General features: G+C 40.3%; 1 protein-coding gene across 6 annotated transcripts in view; it reads left to right on the top strand.

Moving 5' to 3' along the window:
* Positions 1-17,071, top strand: part of LOC129710317 (tensin-3-like) — a 484,648-nt gene extending 467,577 nt beyond the window's left edge. For 4 of the 6 annotated variants that reach the window (XM_055657243.1, XM_055657253.1, XM_055657263.1 and 1 more), the window contains 9 exons: positions 5,899-5,997; positions 8,648-8,779; positions 9,761-9,859; positions 9,966-10,043; positions 12,109-12,186; positions 12,716-12,884; positions 14,808-14,876; positions 14,993-15,019; positions 15,890-17,071. In XM_055657243.1, the coding sequence (XP_055513218.1) occupies positions 5,899-5,997; positions 8,648-8,779; positions 9,761-9,859; positions 9,966-10,043; positions 12,109-12,186; positions 12,716-12,884; positions 14,808-14,876; positions 14,993-15,019; positions 15,890-16,031 (893 nt within the window). In that variant the 3' untranslated portion in view covers positions 16,032-17,071. The remainder of the gene's footprint in view (positions 1-5,898; positions 5,998-8,647; positions 8,780-9,760; positions 9,860-9,965; positions 10,044-12,108; positions 12,187-12,715; positions 12,885-14,807; positions 14,877-14,992; positions 15,020-15,889) is intronic. The other 2 variants (XM_055657234.1, XM_055657226.1) reach the window with 2 other exon arrangements.
* The last annotated feature ends 1,548 nt before the right edge of the window (positions 17,072-18,619 follow it).

Genomic DNA, 18,619 nt, shown 5'->3' with positions numbered 1-18,619 from the left:
AGACTGATTCAGATGTGAGCTGTTCAAAGAAGTGGCATATTTTAAAGGAGTGACAGAGATACTTGCAGGGGAATGTGTGAGGAGGTTATTATTTGTCTTTAGTTTTAGCTTGAACCAGGACATCTGAAGATTCAAAGTTTAATATGGTAATTGTGCTGATACTGACTCCAACCAACTACGTAATAAATCCCTTCCGGAGGTTTTATTTTTATTATGCCAATTAAACTTTACATGGATTTCAATCACTTCAATGTAAGTGAATGAGGAGCATTGGAACAAAAATTTGCCCTTGGTACATATTAACTGTAATATAATAATGTATGCATGTTGGTAGGTGCGATCAAAACTAAGATATTTTTATCATTATTGTGTTATGAATACCACAGAAAATATTATGTATGTTCAAGATCCCATTGAATAGAATATTATTGCTTAAATATATAGCTATTGGACTTTGCATTTTGGAAAAGTCCCAGCTGAGAGGTAGACAGCAAAATACTGAAAATATTGGGGGTGAAAATGACTTAATGACAGGTTGTTAGGAAAATTAAGGAAATGGTAACAAAATACTTATACAGGTTAGTGAGAATAATTTTATGGATGAGAAATTGTGTTCAACCAATTGATGACTTATTTGACAAAGTAACTAGCATGTTACCCCCCAAACCCCCACACCCCCACATCCTCCCCCGCCCCCTCGAGTGCTACGCTCCCACGGGCATGGTCTCTCGCAATTTCTCACTCCCAACTCTCATCCAATGTTGGCAGCCCTGCTATAGAACAGTACAGTACAGGAACAGGACCTTTGGCCCACAAAGTCTGTACCAAACTTGATGCCTAGACCAACACGTAGCTGTCTGCACATAATCTACATCCCTGCATATCCTTGTTCCTGTCCAAATGTCTATTAAATGTCACTGTTGTCATTTAAATGGCTGCTTCCTGATGTGTGAATCTGTGGAATTCATTGTCACAGAAGGCTGATGGCCGAGTCAATGGATATTTTTAAGGCGGAGATTGCCAGATTGATGATTAGTACGAGTGACGGGTAATGGGGAGAAGGCAGAAGAATGAGAGGGAAAGATAATGCCGCCATGATTGAATGGCAGAGTAGACTTGATGGGCCGAATGGCCTAATTCTGCTCCTATAACTTATGAACTAATTAATCCATAAGAACCTTGTCTTTATGTACAAATAATTTTGTTTTTATTCGCATAATTGATGTACGCCTGTAACAGTGCTCTCCGGGGCAACTTTGTAGAGAGCAGCTACTGGAAAGCTGAATGCTAAGCTCCCAGCCCACCCACAGTTGGCAAGTTGTCATCTCAAAGCAGCAGATCCATTTTGATTACACTACATGGCTACTGCTGTTGAAGATAAGGCTCATGCTGGCTGCCCCATTATAATGCAAAGCCCTGCATTGCATTACTTTTTGTTCCCCTCATTCATGAAGGAGCAACTTAATGTAACTGGAATCTAGAGCAGGGATATTATTTTGTGATATGTTGGAAGTGAGCTAAGCTTTCCTAATCAAGGCTGCTAATGAGTGCTGCTGCTACTCGCGTTCACCACAAAGTACTACGATTATGTTACACGGATACGCAGTTTACTACTCGTTTAGTTTAATTTAGTGATATAATCAAAATCTACAGAATACCAGTGATCTTGAATCTTCAGACATTAACATTACAACAGGAATTGTAGATGTTTACTTGCTATTTTAAACAAAACTTATCTTCTATAATCTGGAGAGCTAGAGTAAAACGGTTGAGCTTCATCCCAGGAAGTTTACTTGATAAACTGTGATGGCTTTTATCTTGATAAGGACGAGATAACACTAAGCATGCAGCCCCTTTTTAACTGGAGAAACTTGTTCTTGTCAGTTTCAGAACAACGTTGGTTGCCTCCAGATGTTCCCAATTACTGCAAATGACAAGAATCTGTACGGTAGAATTTCATCCACTCCAGGAGAGTCCAAAGGTTGTGGACCGTTGACCTGGAGTTAGCAGGGATGTGGAATGAACTACAATTTTCTGTTTACTGGCTCCCAGAGACCACAACTATTTAATTTGTTGTACTGCCAAATTGAAACAAAAAACGATGCTTAAGAAAGTAGGCAAGCCAGCCAGCATTAGTGCAAATACCAAGAAGTAAATGTTTTTCCGGCACTGAACTGTCACTGGTTAAAGTAAAATAAAAGTTCAAAACATTCAGCTCCTGCAGTTTTCTTTCATTCTAGTGCTCTGCATTCAATCTTGGAATGCAGTTTTTTTTTTTTAAAGATACAATGTATGAGTATTTCGAGTAATCTAACTCCCAGACACTTGTCAGAGCTACAGGAGGACTAAGCATGTGGAGTGGAATTAATCTTAAAATGTTTCAAGTATAAGAATGGCTCAGCACTGACACTACACTGATTAGACCTATGAACAAGTTATTAATATAGAACAAGAAAATGTGTTGGCTCTACCTACTTGTGAAATCTGTCACTATTGCTGCATAAAATGTGTGTGCAGTTCTGGTCGGGGCATTGAGTATACAGTGCCCTCCATAATGTTGGGGACAAAGACCCAACATTTAGTTATTTTCCTCTGTACTCCACAATTTGAGATTTGTAATAAGAAAAAAAAATCACATGTGGTTAAAGAGCACATTGTCAGATTTTAATAAAGGCCATTTTTATACATTTTGGTTTTACCATGTAGAAATTACAGCAGTGTTTATACATAGCCCCCCCATTTCAGGACACGGTAATGTTTGGGACACAGAAGTGTCATGTAAATGAAAGTAGTCATGTTTAGTATTTTGTTGCATATCCTTTGCATGCAATGACTGCTTGAAGTTTGCGAATCATGGACACCACCAGTTGCTGGGTGTCTTCTCTGGTGATGCTCTGAAGTATTGCAGCCATCTTTAGCTTATGCTTGTTTTGGGGCTAGTCCCGTTCAGTTTTCTCTTCAGCACATAAAAGGCATGCTAAATTGAGTTCAGGTCAGGTGATTGACTTGGCCACTCAAGAATTGACCATTCTTTAGATTTGAAAAACTCCTTTGTTGTTTTAGCAGTATGTTTGGGATCATTGTCTTGCTGTAGAATGAACTACCGGCCAATGAGTTTTGAGGGATTTGTTTGAACTTGAGCAGATATGATGTGTCTATACACTTCCGAATTCATTATGTTACTACCATCAGCAGTTGTATCATTAATGAAGATAAGCGAGCCATTACCTTCAGCAACCATACATACCCGGGCCATAACACCCCCACCACCGTGTTTCACAGATGAGGTGGTATGCGTTGGATCTTGAGCAGTTCCTTTTCTCCTCCATATTTTGCTCTTGCCATCACTCTGATATAAGTTAATCTTCGTGTCATCTGGCCACAAGACCTTTTTCCAGAACTGTGGTTGCTCTTTTAATTACTTCCTGGCAAACTGTAACCTGGCCATCCTATTTTTGCGGCTAACCAGTGGTTTGCATCGTGCAGTGTAGCCTCTTTATTTCTGTTCATGAAGTCTTCTGCGGACATGGTCATTGACAATTCCACACCTGTCTACTGAAGAGTGTTTCTGATCTGTCAGACAGGTGTTTGGGGATTTTTCTTTATTATCGAGAGAATTTTTCTGTCATCAGCTGTGGAGGTCTTCCTTGGCCTGCCAGTCCCATTGCGATTCGTAAGTTCACCAGTGCTCTCTTTCTTCTTAATGATGTCTCAAATTGTATTCTGGTTTCTCAGTCTCATAACGGCTTCTTTTACTTTCATTGGCACAACTTTGGTCTTCATGTTGATAAACAGCAATAACATTTTCCAAATGTGATGGAAAGACTGGAGGATAGACGAGGTGCTGGGAGTACTCTTATACCTGCATTAAGGAGGCAATTGAACACACCTGAGCAATTACAAACGCCTGTGAAGCCATGTGTTCCAAACATTATGGTGCCCTGATATGGGGGGGACTGTGTAAACACAGCTGTAATTTTTACATGATAAAACCAAAATGCATAAAAATTGCCTTTAATAAAATCTGACAATGTGCACTTTAACCACAAGTGATTTCTTTCTATTACAAATCTCAAATTGTGGAGTACAGAGGGAAATAAATAAATGATGAGTCTTTGTCCCAAACATTATGGAGCGCACTGTAAGAATCGTGTTGCAGCTTTATGAGACTTTGATTAATCTGCATTAGGAGTATTGTGCTCGTTTCTGGTCTCCCTTTGGTTGAGAAGACATGGAGGCTTTGGAGATGGTACAGATGTCGTTTACCACAATGTCGCCTGAATTATTGGGTAATAACTATATGAAGAAGCAGGACAAACTTGGATTGTTTTCTCTAGAAAGCTGGAGGTTGAGGGGAGACCTGATTTAAAAAAAAAAGTATGTAGAATTTTGAGAGGCGTAGTTAGGGTAGACTGTGACAATCTTTATCCTATGGTGTAAATGTTAAAGGGAATGCCATTAAGGTGAGGGGGGCAAGTTGTTTTTTTTTTAAGTGGTGGGTGCCTGTAACACACTGCTAGGGTTGATGGTGGAGCCAGATAGCATTATGATATTTAAGCAGATTTTAGATGGGCACATAGATATGAAAAGGGAACGGAGGGATGCAGATCACATGCAGGCAGAGGAAATTAATTATCTTGACATCATTCAAGAGACGGATGTTTTGGGCCCAAGTGCCTGTCCCCGATCTGTACTGTTCTATGTAAACTTGTCTATTACAAATGTATCACCAAGGTGTATGTCACTGTCTCTGTATGTTATGTTTATAATTGTATGAATACTGAATTTTATTATTGATAATGTATATTGAACCTATGTAATTTGAGTAGGCTTTGATCATATTAGAACAGATCAGGCCCACGACGTCTGCACCAAACATGAAGCCAAATTAAAGTAATCCTTTCTGCCTCCACACGAGTCATATCCCTCCATTCTCAGCATATTCATCTGTCTATCCAGAAGCCTTTTAAATGCCACTATCCTATTTGCCTTCACCGCCACCTATGGTACCACATTTCAGGCATCCACCACTGTGTACAAAATAACTTGCTCTGCACACCTCTTTCAAACTTTCCTCCTCCCACCTTAAAGCTATGCCTTCTAGTATGGTGACATTTTCACCATGCGGGGGATGAAAAGGTTCCAATTATCTATCGTATTATGCTTGTCATCATTTTATAAACTTTTATCAGGTCTCCCCTCAGCTTCTTAAGTTACAGAAATAAAAAAATCCATCTTGGTAAGCATGACTCTTCTAGGACTATGACTCTCCTTATAGCTAATACCCCATAATCCAGACAGCCACCTGCACCCTCTCCAAAGCCTCCATATTCTTCTTGTACACAATACTTTGAATGTAACCAAAAGCTGCAGCATGATTTCCTGACTTGTATACTCAATGTCCCGACCTATGATGGCAAATACCATATGCTTTCTTCACAGCTCTGTCGGCTTACGTTATTACTTTCAATAAGCTATGGACTTGTGGCCCCATGATCACTCTGTACATTAACACTATTAACGGTCCCGTCATTTAACTGTGTACTTTCCTCTAACATTTGACTTCCTAACAATTAAACTCCGCCTGCTCTTTCTCTGCCCATATCTGCAACTAATCTATGCTGCTGTATCTTTGACAACCATCTTCACAGTTTGCAACTCCACCAATGTTTGTGTTGTCTTTTAAAAATGTTCCAACTCGGCCCATCAATATTTTCTTCCATTGGTCACAAACCTCCAGCCAGAATAACACACTGACACCTCTGCCCTCTGCCTTCTATGTGTAAGACAGTTCTGAAACCAAGTCACTGTTGATCTTACTGTGTTGATTTTTGTTGCAAATATGAAGACCAGGTTTAAATTAGGAAGTAGCATTTTGAATGTTTTCTTTTGCTCTAGTTACAGATGTAAGTTCTCCATCTGATAAACATGTGACGGTAAAATTTGTACAAGACACGTCCAAGTTTTGGTATAAGCCAGAGATATCACGTGAACAAGGTGAGCAGGAGCCATATTTTGGTTTTATGAAAAATCTTTCGAATTATCATGGACGACCCTAAAAATATCCTGACAGTGAGAATGTGGTGATGGCGAGACAGCAATATCTCAAGTGATGATGTTCAGTTGTCTACAGAGTGAAATTAATTGCTGGATTTGAATTGACACAAGGCACAAGGGGAAACTTGCAGGTTGCCCCATAGCTCTGCAGCACCAGATTTTTCTCACAAAGATCCTCATCCTCAGCTCATTGGAAGGAATTAGTGCAGGTGAAATTTTTGCCCATTTCCATTTCTTCTCCCATAAGCCGGTTTTGAGTGGTTTAGTTTAGAAATACAGCACAGAAACAGGCCCTTTGGCTCAGGCCGACCAATGATCCCCGTACACTAGCACTATCTTTCAAACTTGGGTCAATTTACAATTTTACCAAGCCAATTATCCTACAACCCTGTACATCTTTGAAGTGTGAAAAACCGGCTCTCCCAGAGAAAACCTACGCAGGTCATGGGGAGAACATACAAACTCCGTACAGACAGCACGCAAAATCAGGATGTAACCATGGTCTCTTGCGCTGGAAGGCAGCAACTCTATGGTTGCGCCACCGGATGCAGTAATCAAGTTTCTCCTCGCACATTTTAACATTTGAAATGTGTCTGCATTGAAAAAGAATGAGGGGGGTATCCCAGCTCATTAGCTGGAGAAGTTATTCAGTGCTGCCTCTGTTACAGAAAGGAAGCCTACAATGAGCCTACTGTATCAGCTACCGAAACAATCTTTTTGAGAGAAACCTTATTTGATCAACAACACCATATTTGCAGCTTGTTCATTCCTCCTCTTCGGCATCATTCTCCCCATTCCCATACTGTCCTTTCAGTCCTGGGGCTCTTCCACTACTAGAGTGAGACCACATGCAAATTGGCGGCACAACACCTCACATTCTGCTTGGGTAGCTTTCAACTCAATGGTATGAATATGCAATTCTCCAATTTTAGGTAACTGACCTACAATCAACCCCCTCCTGCCCCTTCTTTCCACCTCTCTTCCCTATGCCCACCTAGATATGCAACCATTTCTCCCTTACCCCCATCTCCTTCCTTCTCATTTTGTGCGTCTTTTATCCTTATCTTTTCACTGACTTTTCAACTCTGGCCTTTGGCCAACAATCTACTAATCAAAGTCCCACCCCCACCTCTCTTCCAGCTTTTGCACCCCACCACTTACAGACTAAAGAAGGGTCCTGATCCGAAATGTCGCCTATCCAGAGATGCTGCCTGACCTGCTTAGTTCTGACCTGCAGCACTGGTCTATTTTTGATAATCCAGCACTGGCAGTTACTCGAGTCTCATCCTATATGATTGATGTAACAATCTATTTTGTACCATTTGTAGTGAAGCAAAATCATTTCATTTTGTGTTTCTCAGATCACAATCTGAGAATTAACATTCAGTTAAAACTTAACTCACCTCATCAACCCTCAGTTGACCTCAAGACGTGTCCAATGATTTAAAAACAGTATACGATCTTAGGAGCACAAGGTTAAATGCTCCAGTGGCTCAATGATGGAATGTTACAGTGCATTACTTTTTATTGTTGTGGTTAATGTAGTATAAAGCTCTTTTATAAAGCATTGCATAATGTCTTATAATTATGTACTATTATTTAGAAAAGTTATGATCTCAGTTTGCTTTCCACGTAATCAAAATGGGAAACAGTCTTCTGCCAACAAAATATTACATGTTACAATGATATTTGAAAAACCATAACAGCCTGTGCAGATATTTGCAGAGAAAATAACCAAGAAATTATTTTTTTTCCAGATAAACATATTTCAGAATCATTCATTAATTTTAACCATTGGAGCAGTGTAACCAAGATAATTCATACATCTTAATCATTTGACCCGATTAATCATTTTTATAGGGCACCTATATAGGAAACTTTATAAATACTTATTGAAAAATAGCTATGTTATCCTACACCTTTTAACAAACTTCCTAGCTCAAATTTTATTGCGACTGAAAACCTCTGGTCATTGCATGCATACTTGCAGTATTTGGTACACTGGTTGCTGGCTAAGGAGAGCAGCAAAGCTGGACATGGAGTAGATATAAACTTGGCTTTGATAGTCAATGCACTCACCACTGAAAAGACAGATCCTTCAAATATGTTACAATACGTATCAGAATCTACCAGGCTTGATATCCTCTACCATTGTTGATACTAAATTCTAAACATAGTCACCTCCAAATAGTCAGCGGTTCAGGCAAAATCCTTGGAGGACATGATGTTTTGGGTTGTGGCTGATTGAATCAATCAGAAGAAGGATCCTTACTGGAGACCTCACCTATCCATGTTCTCCAGGGATACGGCTTATGCTCATTGAGTTATCCCAGCATTTTGTGTCTCTTTGTGTAAACCAGCATCTGTAGTTCCTCATTTCTATATCTAAACTATTATTAGTTTGCTCCAAAAAGATCAGTGGAAAATGGTAGAGATGGCTATCAAAGTGTTTGTAGATTAAGTGAAATGGAATAATTTCTAATACAAAGAAATTACCACTGCATTCTGACAAGAAACATTCATCTGAAGTTTAGAAATTAAGCCACGCTCAGAGGATCCAAGTTTAATGATTTGATTATTAACCTTACAGCCATTACATTACTAAAAGATAAAGAACCAGGATCGTTTATTGTCCGGGACAGCCATTCTTTCCGGGGAGCTTATGGGTTGGCAATGAAAGTGGCCACACCCCCTGCATCTATGCTTCAGCAAAGCAAGAAAGGTAAACCAAATTCAAAAATGACCAGCATATAGATTGCATGTATTCTTTGTAACATCAGCTACAACTCTAATGTGGCATCATGTGCATGGTGGAAAAGAAAAATGTCTGTGCAGAACAGAACATAAAAGAGTGCAGCATCCGAACAATTGTTTCAGCCTACAATGTTCGTGCCAAACATGATGCCAAGTTAAACTGATCTAATCTACCTGTACCTGATCCATACTGTCTATCTCCATTCCTTGTACTTCCAAGTGCCTATCTAAAATTCCCTTAAAGGCCACTATCGTATCTGCCTCCACCACCACCTGGCAATGCGTTCCAGGTCCCCACCAGTCTCAGTGCAAAAAAACCTTTATAGAAAATAGAAAATAGGTGCAGGAGGAAGCCATTCGGCCATTATTTACAATTATTTACAAGGTGTATGTCTGGTTTGCAACCATCCAATCCATTCTATGCATTTTGCATCTAATTGACAGGGTCTGCAGTTGTTCTTATTCTTTTCTTGCAGATTGTATCTAGGCTCTAGACTCACTGGCACCACTCCGCAGCTTGTCCCAGCTCTGCAGAGAGCAATTCCAAATTGACCAGATCTCATAGCAGCCCTGAAGCTTTTACCCCATTTTAAAGTCCTAGCCTCTCCAATTTGGCCAGGATTAACACTATCATGAAGTTTAAGAAACATTTTAACAAGTACTTGGATGGATAGGTTTAGAGGGTTATGGGCCAAGCACAGGCAGGTGGGACTATTGTAGATAGGGCATATTGATCGGCCTGGGCAAGTTGGGCCGAAGGGCTTGTTTCCACACTATGTGACTATGATTAGCATTCTCTTGGCTCTTCATGAAGAACCATGAGGACCCACAGATTTCTCAACCTGCAGCTCCCATAACTCGATCAGTGTCTTTCCACAGAAGGATTTATTTTCATGTCTGTCTGCCTGATTCACTGACCTGCATGTTAATGTTGCCCTTTATTTGACAGCAGCAGGAGACATATCGAACGAGTTGGTCAGACATTTCCTGATTGAATGCACCCAAAAGGGAGTGCGGTTAAAGGGATGTCCCAATGAACCATACTTTGGTATGCCTTTTTGTTTATTTTTCTTTTAGAAAATATGATCTTGACATTTTTTTTAAACTAGATACGACGTTCTTTATCTAATGCACATTATTATCTGTTTGATCAGGGAGTCTGACTGCATTGGTTTATCAACATTCGATCACCCCACTGGCATTGCCGTGCAAGCTGCTCATCCCTGATAGAGGTAAAGATAAACTTTGGTTGAGAACAACTAATGAAAAGCATGTACTTTTAGAAAAACCTGCTGCAAAGAAATTGCTCATGTCAACTAATCTTTCATGTTGAGGTAAAATGAGGTACACAAATTTCGAAAGCATTGTTTTGTAGTAAGCATTGTTACAATCTGATCGTCTTATGTTAATGCCTCAGCTGAAAATTCAGGGAATACCAAAGGGATAGCAGTGAAAATTGAGAACATGAAGCTTATAGGGAAAGGACAATTGTAAGGTGATCCCGAATTGCCTTGAAGAAGGCTGTGTCTCATTACCACCTAGTCCATTTAAAAAAAAAAGATACAGCATGGATGCAGGCCCTTGGGCTCACAAAATCAATGCTGACCAGTGATCACCCCATACTCTAGCAGTAACATACCGAATAGGGACAATTTACAATTTTACGGAAGTCAATTAACCTACAAACCTTTACGTCTTTGGAGTGTGGGAGGAAACCGGAATACCCAGGGAAACCCCACACGGTCAGTTAGAATGTACAAACTCCTTACAGACACCTTAATCCTCCATAGTCAGGATTAAACACAGGTCCTTGGAGCTGTAAGGCTGTGCCACAGTGCCACCCAGTCCTTGTGGTATAAACGCTTCTTAGTGATGTTGTGTAGGGATTTCCAGGATTTATACCCACTGAAGAGTAGAGAACGACAGAATACTTGCTGGGTTGAGTAATTTCTAAGAGTCTGAAGGTGCTAATGATCCCACACAACTTGTTTCCTTGTCGTCGGTTATTGAAATCATAGGGTTTGAAGATAGTGGAGTAACGGCAGTGAGAAACTGCATTCCATTTTATAGAAAGTACAGAATGGAACAATTGTTCTGTTGATAGAGTAAATATTGGGCCTTTATGTCAGGAAGTGATGTGCTGATATGTTATTTATTCATCTTAGGACACAATCAATCAATCAGTCAGATTTATTCATCACATACACAATAAAGTGCAGTGAAATGAACTTGCCAGCAGCGGTACAATAAAAAGGAACACACAATACACAATACAATTTAACACAAACATCCACCTCAGCATTCATCACTGTGGTGGAAGGCACAAAGTTTAGTCACTCCTCCTCTATTTCCCCCGTGGTCGGGACCACAAACCTCCGCAGTCGCCGCTGCGGGCGGCCAGATGTGCAGACAAGGTAAGTCCCGAATCGATGCTTCCCTACCGGAGACCGCGGCATCAAGATGGTGTAGGCTGCAGGCCGGCAGTCTAAGATCTAAGTCCCCGCCGCGCCGTGGTTAGAAGCACCGCAGACCGCGGCTTCAAACTGATGTAGGCCGCGGGCCAGCGGTCGGATCTCTTCTCCTCCGTCCCCAACGAGGGATCCCAGGCTCCGGACGTCGCTCCAGCTGGAAGCTCCGCACCCACATACCGCGGCTTCAGGCTGCCACGGTCCAGCGATCGGAGCACTCCCTACTGGCAACCCCCGGCGAGGGCTCGCCCGCTCCGTGTTAGAAAAGTCCACGCAGCACCCGCTGCTGAAGCTCCGGGCCCGCCTCCGGGAAAATCCACACCGATCCTTCATGTTAGGGATGCAACATGGAAAAAGTTGCCCCTCCGTGGAGGAGGCGACTGAAGCAGTTTCCCCCTTCCCCCCCCCCCCCCCCCCCCCCCCCCCCCCACACACACAAGTTTCTAATGTTACAAATCTATATATTGTTCTTGGGCTTTGCCATTACCAGTGGCCTGAATGGTTAGTAATAATTACATGTGATAATCTATTCTGATTAGTTGCTTGCAGCTGCACCAATGTGCCAGAAAACATGAATGACTAACAAGACATTGAAGGAAATTCCAAGCTGCAGAAAGGGTGCTCAGACCTTTAAAATATTAAAGTTTGTTTTTTCTAAGGTTTTGGTTTTTTCTAATGATCTAAAATGTACATCTCACAATGGGATTTTATTCAGCTTTGCTTGAAAGTAAATCTGACAAAGCCCAAACGTTAGTGCTGAACAGCTTAGACAAGTAGTAAATCAAATAATAAGTGAGTGGTTGAAATGTGATCTTCACATCTCCTGTAGATCCTTTGGAAGATGGAATTGATGTATCTGCACATGTTGCCACCAACTCTGCTGCAGAGTTACTGAAACAAGGAGCAGGTAAGGTTTCCGTGATGTCGCTTCAGTAAACTGCTTCCGCTATTTATTTTAGGCAGGCTGGTTAAGTCCCTTTACCGGATTTGTTAAATATTCAATGGTCTTTCTTCGTGTCCATTGCTGGACATTAGAAATTTGCTTTTGCGTTGGCAAGATTGTGGTTTTGGACATTCATTGAGTCATACACCATGCAAATGGAACCCTTCCACCCAATGACTCTACACCATATTTATTTAATTTACTAACTTGCACGTCTTTGGGATTAGAAACTTGGTTTCGAAGTGGAAACTGGAGCATCCCATGGAGATGCATGTGATCAGAGAGAGAATGTGCATATTCGACCCAGCATGGGGGTCAGGATGGAACCGGCCACTGGAGCTGCTGGACAACATTTGTATTAGCTGCAGCAGAGTGCTGCTCTTTTATTATTAGAATAGACTTTTTAATCTTTGTGGAGGTCATTGAGCTACTTACAAATTGTAATCGTGCGAAATATGACCTGCAAAAAGCTTAATTCTGTGTTTATTTTCAGCGTGTAATGTGTGGTACCTGAATTCTGTGGACATGGAGTCTCTGACTGGACATCAAGCAATCCAGAAAGCAACATCAGAAACACTACTGCAGGCCCCAACTCCAGCTTCCACTGTCGTACATTTTAAAGTATCTGCCCAGGGCATTACTCTGACTGACAATCAAAGAAAGTAAGTATAAGTATATTCTATGTTTGAACTTAAACGGGAAAGGTACAGTAAAAAATGTTTATCTCCAAATAGTTTAATTCTCATTGCGAAATGTCACATTCCCCCACAGACTGGGCAATAATAATTGTACGCAAAGAGTTTGAGACAGCAACCAAATTCAAAGAGCGATTCAAAATGACGATTGATGGTAGAAGTCGTGCTTAAACTGAGAATTGTCGAGGCATTTGAAAGTTGAAGATGATAACTGGACAAACATTGAATTGGGCACTGAGGCATTCTACAAAGAAGAGTCCCATCAATAGTTTGGGGGAGGGCTACCACTTTGCCTGCTCACAACCTATAGATGTTGTCACGCAGTGGCCCTGAAACTCGTATCATATGAAAGGGTGTGTTTATTTGATCAGAGAGTAGCAGATTATTTTAAATGTATAAAGTTTCAAATAAGTAAAAACCTACTTGATCTGTTCAGTCAGTATGATATGGCTCATAATAAGTAGATTATGATGCATATTCAAATTGTAAAAGTGTGTAGATTATTGATAATAGTTTTCAGTCATTTGTAGACAGACTTCAATGAACAACTGAGCAGATTATGCTGTTAACAATATTAAACTAGTCACATTAATAATTTTGAATTGGTCTAATCTTGTGAATAGAATTCAGTACTCAATTGCTTTTGTCCTACTGGGCTGGTAATAAAATATAGCAGCAGAATACGGCCAGTCAGACTATCAAGTCTACTCTGCCATTCAATCATGGCTGATCTATTTTTCCCTTTCAACCCCATTCTCTTGCTAATCCCATTAACCTGTCTATATATTTGAAATGGAGACATTATTTGATACCACTGAAGATTTAAAATAGAAAAAGCCTTAGTTATGTTTTAAGTAATTCACAAAGGGAAACTTCATACTTTAAAATGCTTATGCTGTTGAATGCAGTGTGGTCGTTGCATCACAGTTAGTGTTTGCAAATTCCTAAGAAGCTAGTTTCACTTCACTGGTTTAATTGCAAGGGAAAACCTAAATGAATTTCCACTGTCATTATAGTAAAGTTATAGAACTTAGAACTGCTCTTGGCAGTTGTCTTGGTTGAATGTAATTCTCCCAATAGTCAAGTTGGTGGATACTAACACATAAAAAAGTATATACTGGAACAGGCACTTCGGCGCGCAATGTGAAATGACGAACATAATGCCAAGATAAACTAATCTCATCTGCCTGCATAGGACCATATTCCTCCATTCTCTACATATCCATGTGCCCATCTGAAAGCCTGTAAAATTATCTTATGATATCTGCTTCCACTGTCATCACTCCTGACAGCATGTTTCAGTCACCCACTGCTGTTGAAAAAATTTACTCCGTACATCCTCCTTAAAATCTTGCCCCTCTCACCTTAATGTTATACCCTCTAGTCCTTATCATTTCCATCCTGGGAATAATTTCTGACTGTCTACCCTATACATGCCTCTCATAGTTTATATACCTGATAGGTCTCCATTCAACCTAAAGCATACTAGAGAAAACTATCCACGTTTGTCCAACCTCTCCTCATTATTAATACTTTTTAATCCAGGAAGCATTCTGGTAAGATATAGAAATAAGGAGCTGCACAGGCTAGTTTACACAAAAAGACACAAAGTGCTAGAGTAACTCAGCAGATCAGGCAGCATCGTTGGAGAACATGGATAGCTGACATTTTGGGTCAGGACCCTTTCTCAGCGTGCTCGTAAACCTCTTCTGCAATACCTTTAGAGTCTCCATGTCCTTCCACAGTACCTCAAATACAGCTTAACCAAAGTCATATAAAACTTCAACACTACTTCCTGACTCCTGTACTCTGTGCCCGACTGATGAAGGCAAACATGCCTTTGGCCTTCACCACTCAGTTAACAGCAAGTTTTCTCTTATGCTTTTGCAGACTGTTCTTCAGAAGACATTATGCTGTCAACACAGTGATTTTCTGTGCTTTGGATCCACATGATAGAAAGTAAGTTTGGTTGTTTTATCCACTTTACAGTAGCAAAGTCTTGAACAAAATGAGATGGGTTTGAGATTCACATGCCTGATTTTTTTTTTGCTTCCCTTCCCTTCTCTCCTCAAAAGGTGGACCAAAGATGTTGGCTCAACAAAGTAAGTATCTAAAATATATGGCATTTATGGAATAGTTTAAATTTATCTTGAGAGACGTTTAGTTTAGAGATACATCGTGGACACAGACCCTGCTTCCACCGCGTCCACTCTGACCATCGATCACCCGGACACCAGCTCTATGTTTCGCATTCTACACTAGAGACAATTTATAGAAGTCAATTAACTTTCAAACCTGCATGTCTTTGGTATGTGGGAGGAAACCCATGTGGTCATAGGGAGAACATACAAACCACACCCACTGTCAGGATAGAACCCAGGTCTCTGGTGCTGAGAGACCACAACTCTACTGCTGTGCCACTGTGCCGCCCCTTACTTATGTACACAAAAACAAAAGTGCTGGAAACGCACAGCAGGACTGAGCAGAGAAGAACCGAGGCAGTTCATAAGTGATAGAAGCAGAGTTAGGCTATTTGGCCCATCAAGTCTACTCCACCATTTAATCATGGCTAATCTATCTCTCCCTCCTCACCTCATTCTCCTGCCTTCTCCCCATAACCTCTGACATCCTTACTAATCAAGAATCTATCTATCTCTGCCTTCAAAATATCCATTGACTTGGCCTCCACAGCCTTCTATGGCAATGAATTGCACAGATTCACTACCCTCTGACTAAAGAAATTCCTCCACTTCTCTTTCCTAAAGGTGCATATATTAATTCTGAGGCTTGGTTAGCGACCCTTCAGCAGAACTGTTCTAGTGATTGATCTGAAATATTGACTCTTTTTCTGTCTCCCTGGATACTGCCCGACCTGCCAAGTACTCCCAGCACAATCGGTTTTTGTTTCAGATTTTGTTCACCTGCAATTTTGTACACAACCTTCAAATAATGTTTGCTTTCTCTTTTGGTAGAATTTTTGGATTTGTGGCAAGGAAGCAAGGAAGTGCCACAGATAATGTCTGCCACCTCTTTGCCGAGCACGACCCCGAGCAGCCTGCCAGCGCCATTGTGAACTTTGTGTCAAAAGTCATGATCGGATCCCAGAAGAAATAATCATGTTAGGATCTTGCAGAACCCCACTATGAGAAGAGTAAAGGTTTTTAAACCAAATAAAATTAGAAAAAAAGTAAAACTGCAAGTCAATAATAATCTGGATCGATAGCTAGTCATGTTCAGAGGGTTTGTTTAAGTTGAACAATGGTAAGAGCAAGTATAATTTCATTCAGAGGAGAGCAGAGGCATGAACTTTATAAGATAACTGGTCTTTATTCCAAACTATCAGAAAAGGTGTATGGCTTCTGTGATTATTGGTTATCATTTGATCTTATTTGTTGAGGTGAAGGGTCAGTGCTTAGTTTTATTTTTGGTGCTTTGAGCAGGATAAGCTGAACAGTTCTTTAAAAACCATCAGAAAAACTGAATTTTAATTTATTTGACACCATATCCTGAATAGCTTGCAGCTAATCTGATGATTGTACTTGCGCATATGTTAAAGCTAAGAAGCTCAGTCACGATTGGACTGTCAATTTTGTTTCTCGGTGATGCAAACTATTCTCTAATGCGTGCAACACCCACGTATCATTCCAGAATCACTGGCATTTTAGTACGTAGGATAGATATTAATGTTTATGTAAATCTATTTTATATCATTGCAATTTTTGTTACAATGGATGAAATCTATATAAGTACACAGTTAGGTATGAGATTCTTGCCAAAGACATACCATTGAACCAGCACTTTGAACTGCCGTGCATAAACACGAGTTCAGTGATTGAATTCCTTTTTTTCCCTCCTATTAAACTACTGTATCCACCCTGTGTGTTATTCCCAGTGTTAACTAATTGTGAAAATGCCAAAATGCAAGTTCAAATGTTTTTACTTTGACCAATTATCTGTATTACCAAAATCATTTTAGTCATTTCTGTCTGCTTTGGCTAGTCTGTATGTTGTAGTGTTCTTAAAAGCATCCTGTAAAAAAATCTTGTATCCATTATGTAAATGAATTATGTTCTATAATTCTTTGTATAGTCCTTTTCCATCTTTGAAACAATCTGTTAAAATTATAATAAATACAATAAATTTTAGTTTCATCTTTCACTTGTTCTTTATGTGGATCACACAAAACATTGTTTTATTTGACAGTTATTTATCTGTGCTTTAGCTATGTTTTCATACAAATTATTTTTATAAAATCAGTGTTATTAATTCTTGTTTTAGTTAAGCAGCAGCTAGTCTATTGTGTTGGGACCTCGTGGATTTATGTCTAAAGTAATGGAGTCAGGTGTATAGCATAAAAACAGGCCATTCAGCTCACCACATCTACGACCATAGCATCTCCCAGCACTTGGCCCATACCCATCTGTGCGCAACCAATTCAAGAACTCATCGAGCCACTTTTTAAAAACGTACTGTTAGTGACTGCACTTTTACCTCTCTCTATCTGAGGCTAGTGCATTCCAGGTACTCACCACGTCCGAGTGAAAAAGGTACCCCTCTGATCGCCTCTGATATGGTGAAAGGCTTCCTGCAATCTGCCCTTATAATATACTGAAAATCCCATCCTCTCATAACAATCTCTGCACTAGTGATCACGTTATCTACCTGTGCCGCCCCCTCAAGGATTACTGGACTCAGATGTTGCTTTGTTCATCCATGCTACATAAGACCCTACGATTTATGATTATATATATATATATACAGTGGCTTGCAAAAGTACTCATACCCCTTGAACTTTTCCACATTTTGTCACGTTACAACCACAAACGTAAATGTATTTTATTGGGATTTTATGTGATAGACCAACACAAAATGGTGCATAATTGTGAAGTGGAAGGAAAAGGAAGGACTGGGGAGGAGGTTCACCATCCAGCAGGACAACAACCCTAAACATACAGCCAGAGCTACAATGGATGGTTTAGATCAAAGCATATTCATGTGTTAGAATGGCCCAGTCAAAGTCCAGATCTAAATCTAATACATGGTTTTTTGCAATTTTTTTACAAATAAAAAACTGAAAAGTGTGGCGTGCAAAAAGTATTCAGCCCCCTTTACTTCTGATACCCCTAAATAAAAAAATCCAGTGCAACCAACAATTGCCTTCAGAAGGTCTATCACCCCAATAATTAGTAAATAGAGTCCACTTGTGTGTAATCTAATCTCAGTATAAATACAGCTTTTCTGTGAAGGCCTCAGAGAATTGTTAGAGAACATTAGTGAACGAACAGCATCATGAAGCCCAAGGAACACACCAGACAGGTCAGGGATAAAGTTGTGGAGAAGTTTAAAGCAGGGTTAGGTTATAAAAAAAATATCCCAAGCTTTGAACATCTCACAGAGCACTGTTCAATCCATCATCCGAAAATGGAAAGAGTATTGGGGGTTCAGTCAAGCACACGGTATTGGGGGTTCAGCATTGATATGGATAGAGAACTGGCTGGCAGACAGGAAGCAAAGAGTAGGAGTAAACGGGTCTTTTTCACAATGGCAGGCAGTGACTAGTGGGGTACCGCAAGGCACAGTTCTGGGACCCCAGCTATTTACGATATATATTTATGATTTGGACGAGGGAATTGAATGCAACATCTCCAAGTTTGCGGATGACACGAAGCTGGGAGGCAGTGTTAGCTGTGAGGAGGATGCTA

This window comes from Leucoraja erinacea, chromosome 2 (genome assembly GCF_028641065.1).
Source record: "Leucoraja erinacea ecotype New England chromosome 2, Leri_hhj_1, whole genome shotgun sequence".
NCBI lineage: Eukaryota > Metazoa > Chordata > Chondrichthyes > Rajiformes > Rajidae > Leucoraja > Leucoraja erinaceus.
The sequence above is the reverse complement of the archived record's forward strand: the minus strand, read 5'-3'. Positions and strand labels throughout refer to the sequence as shown.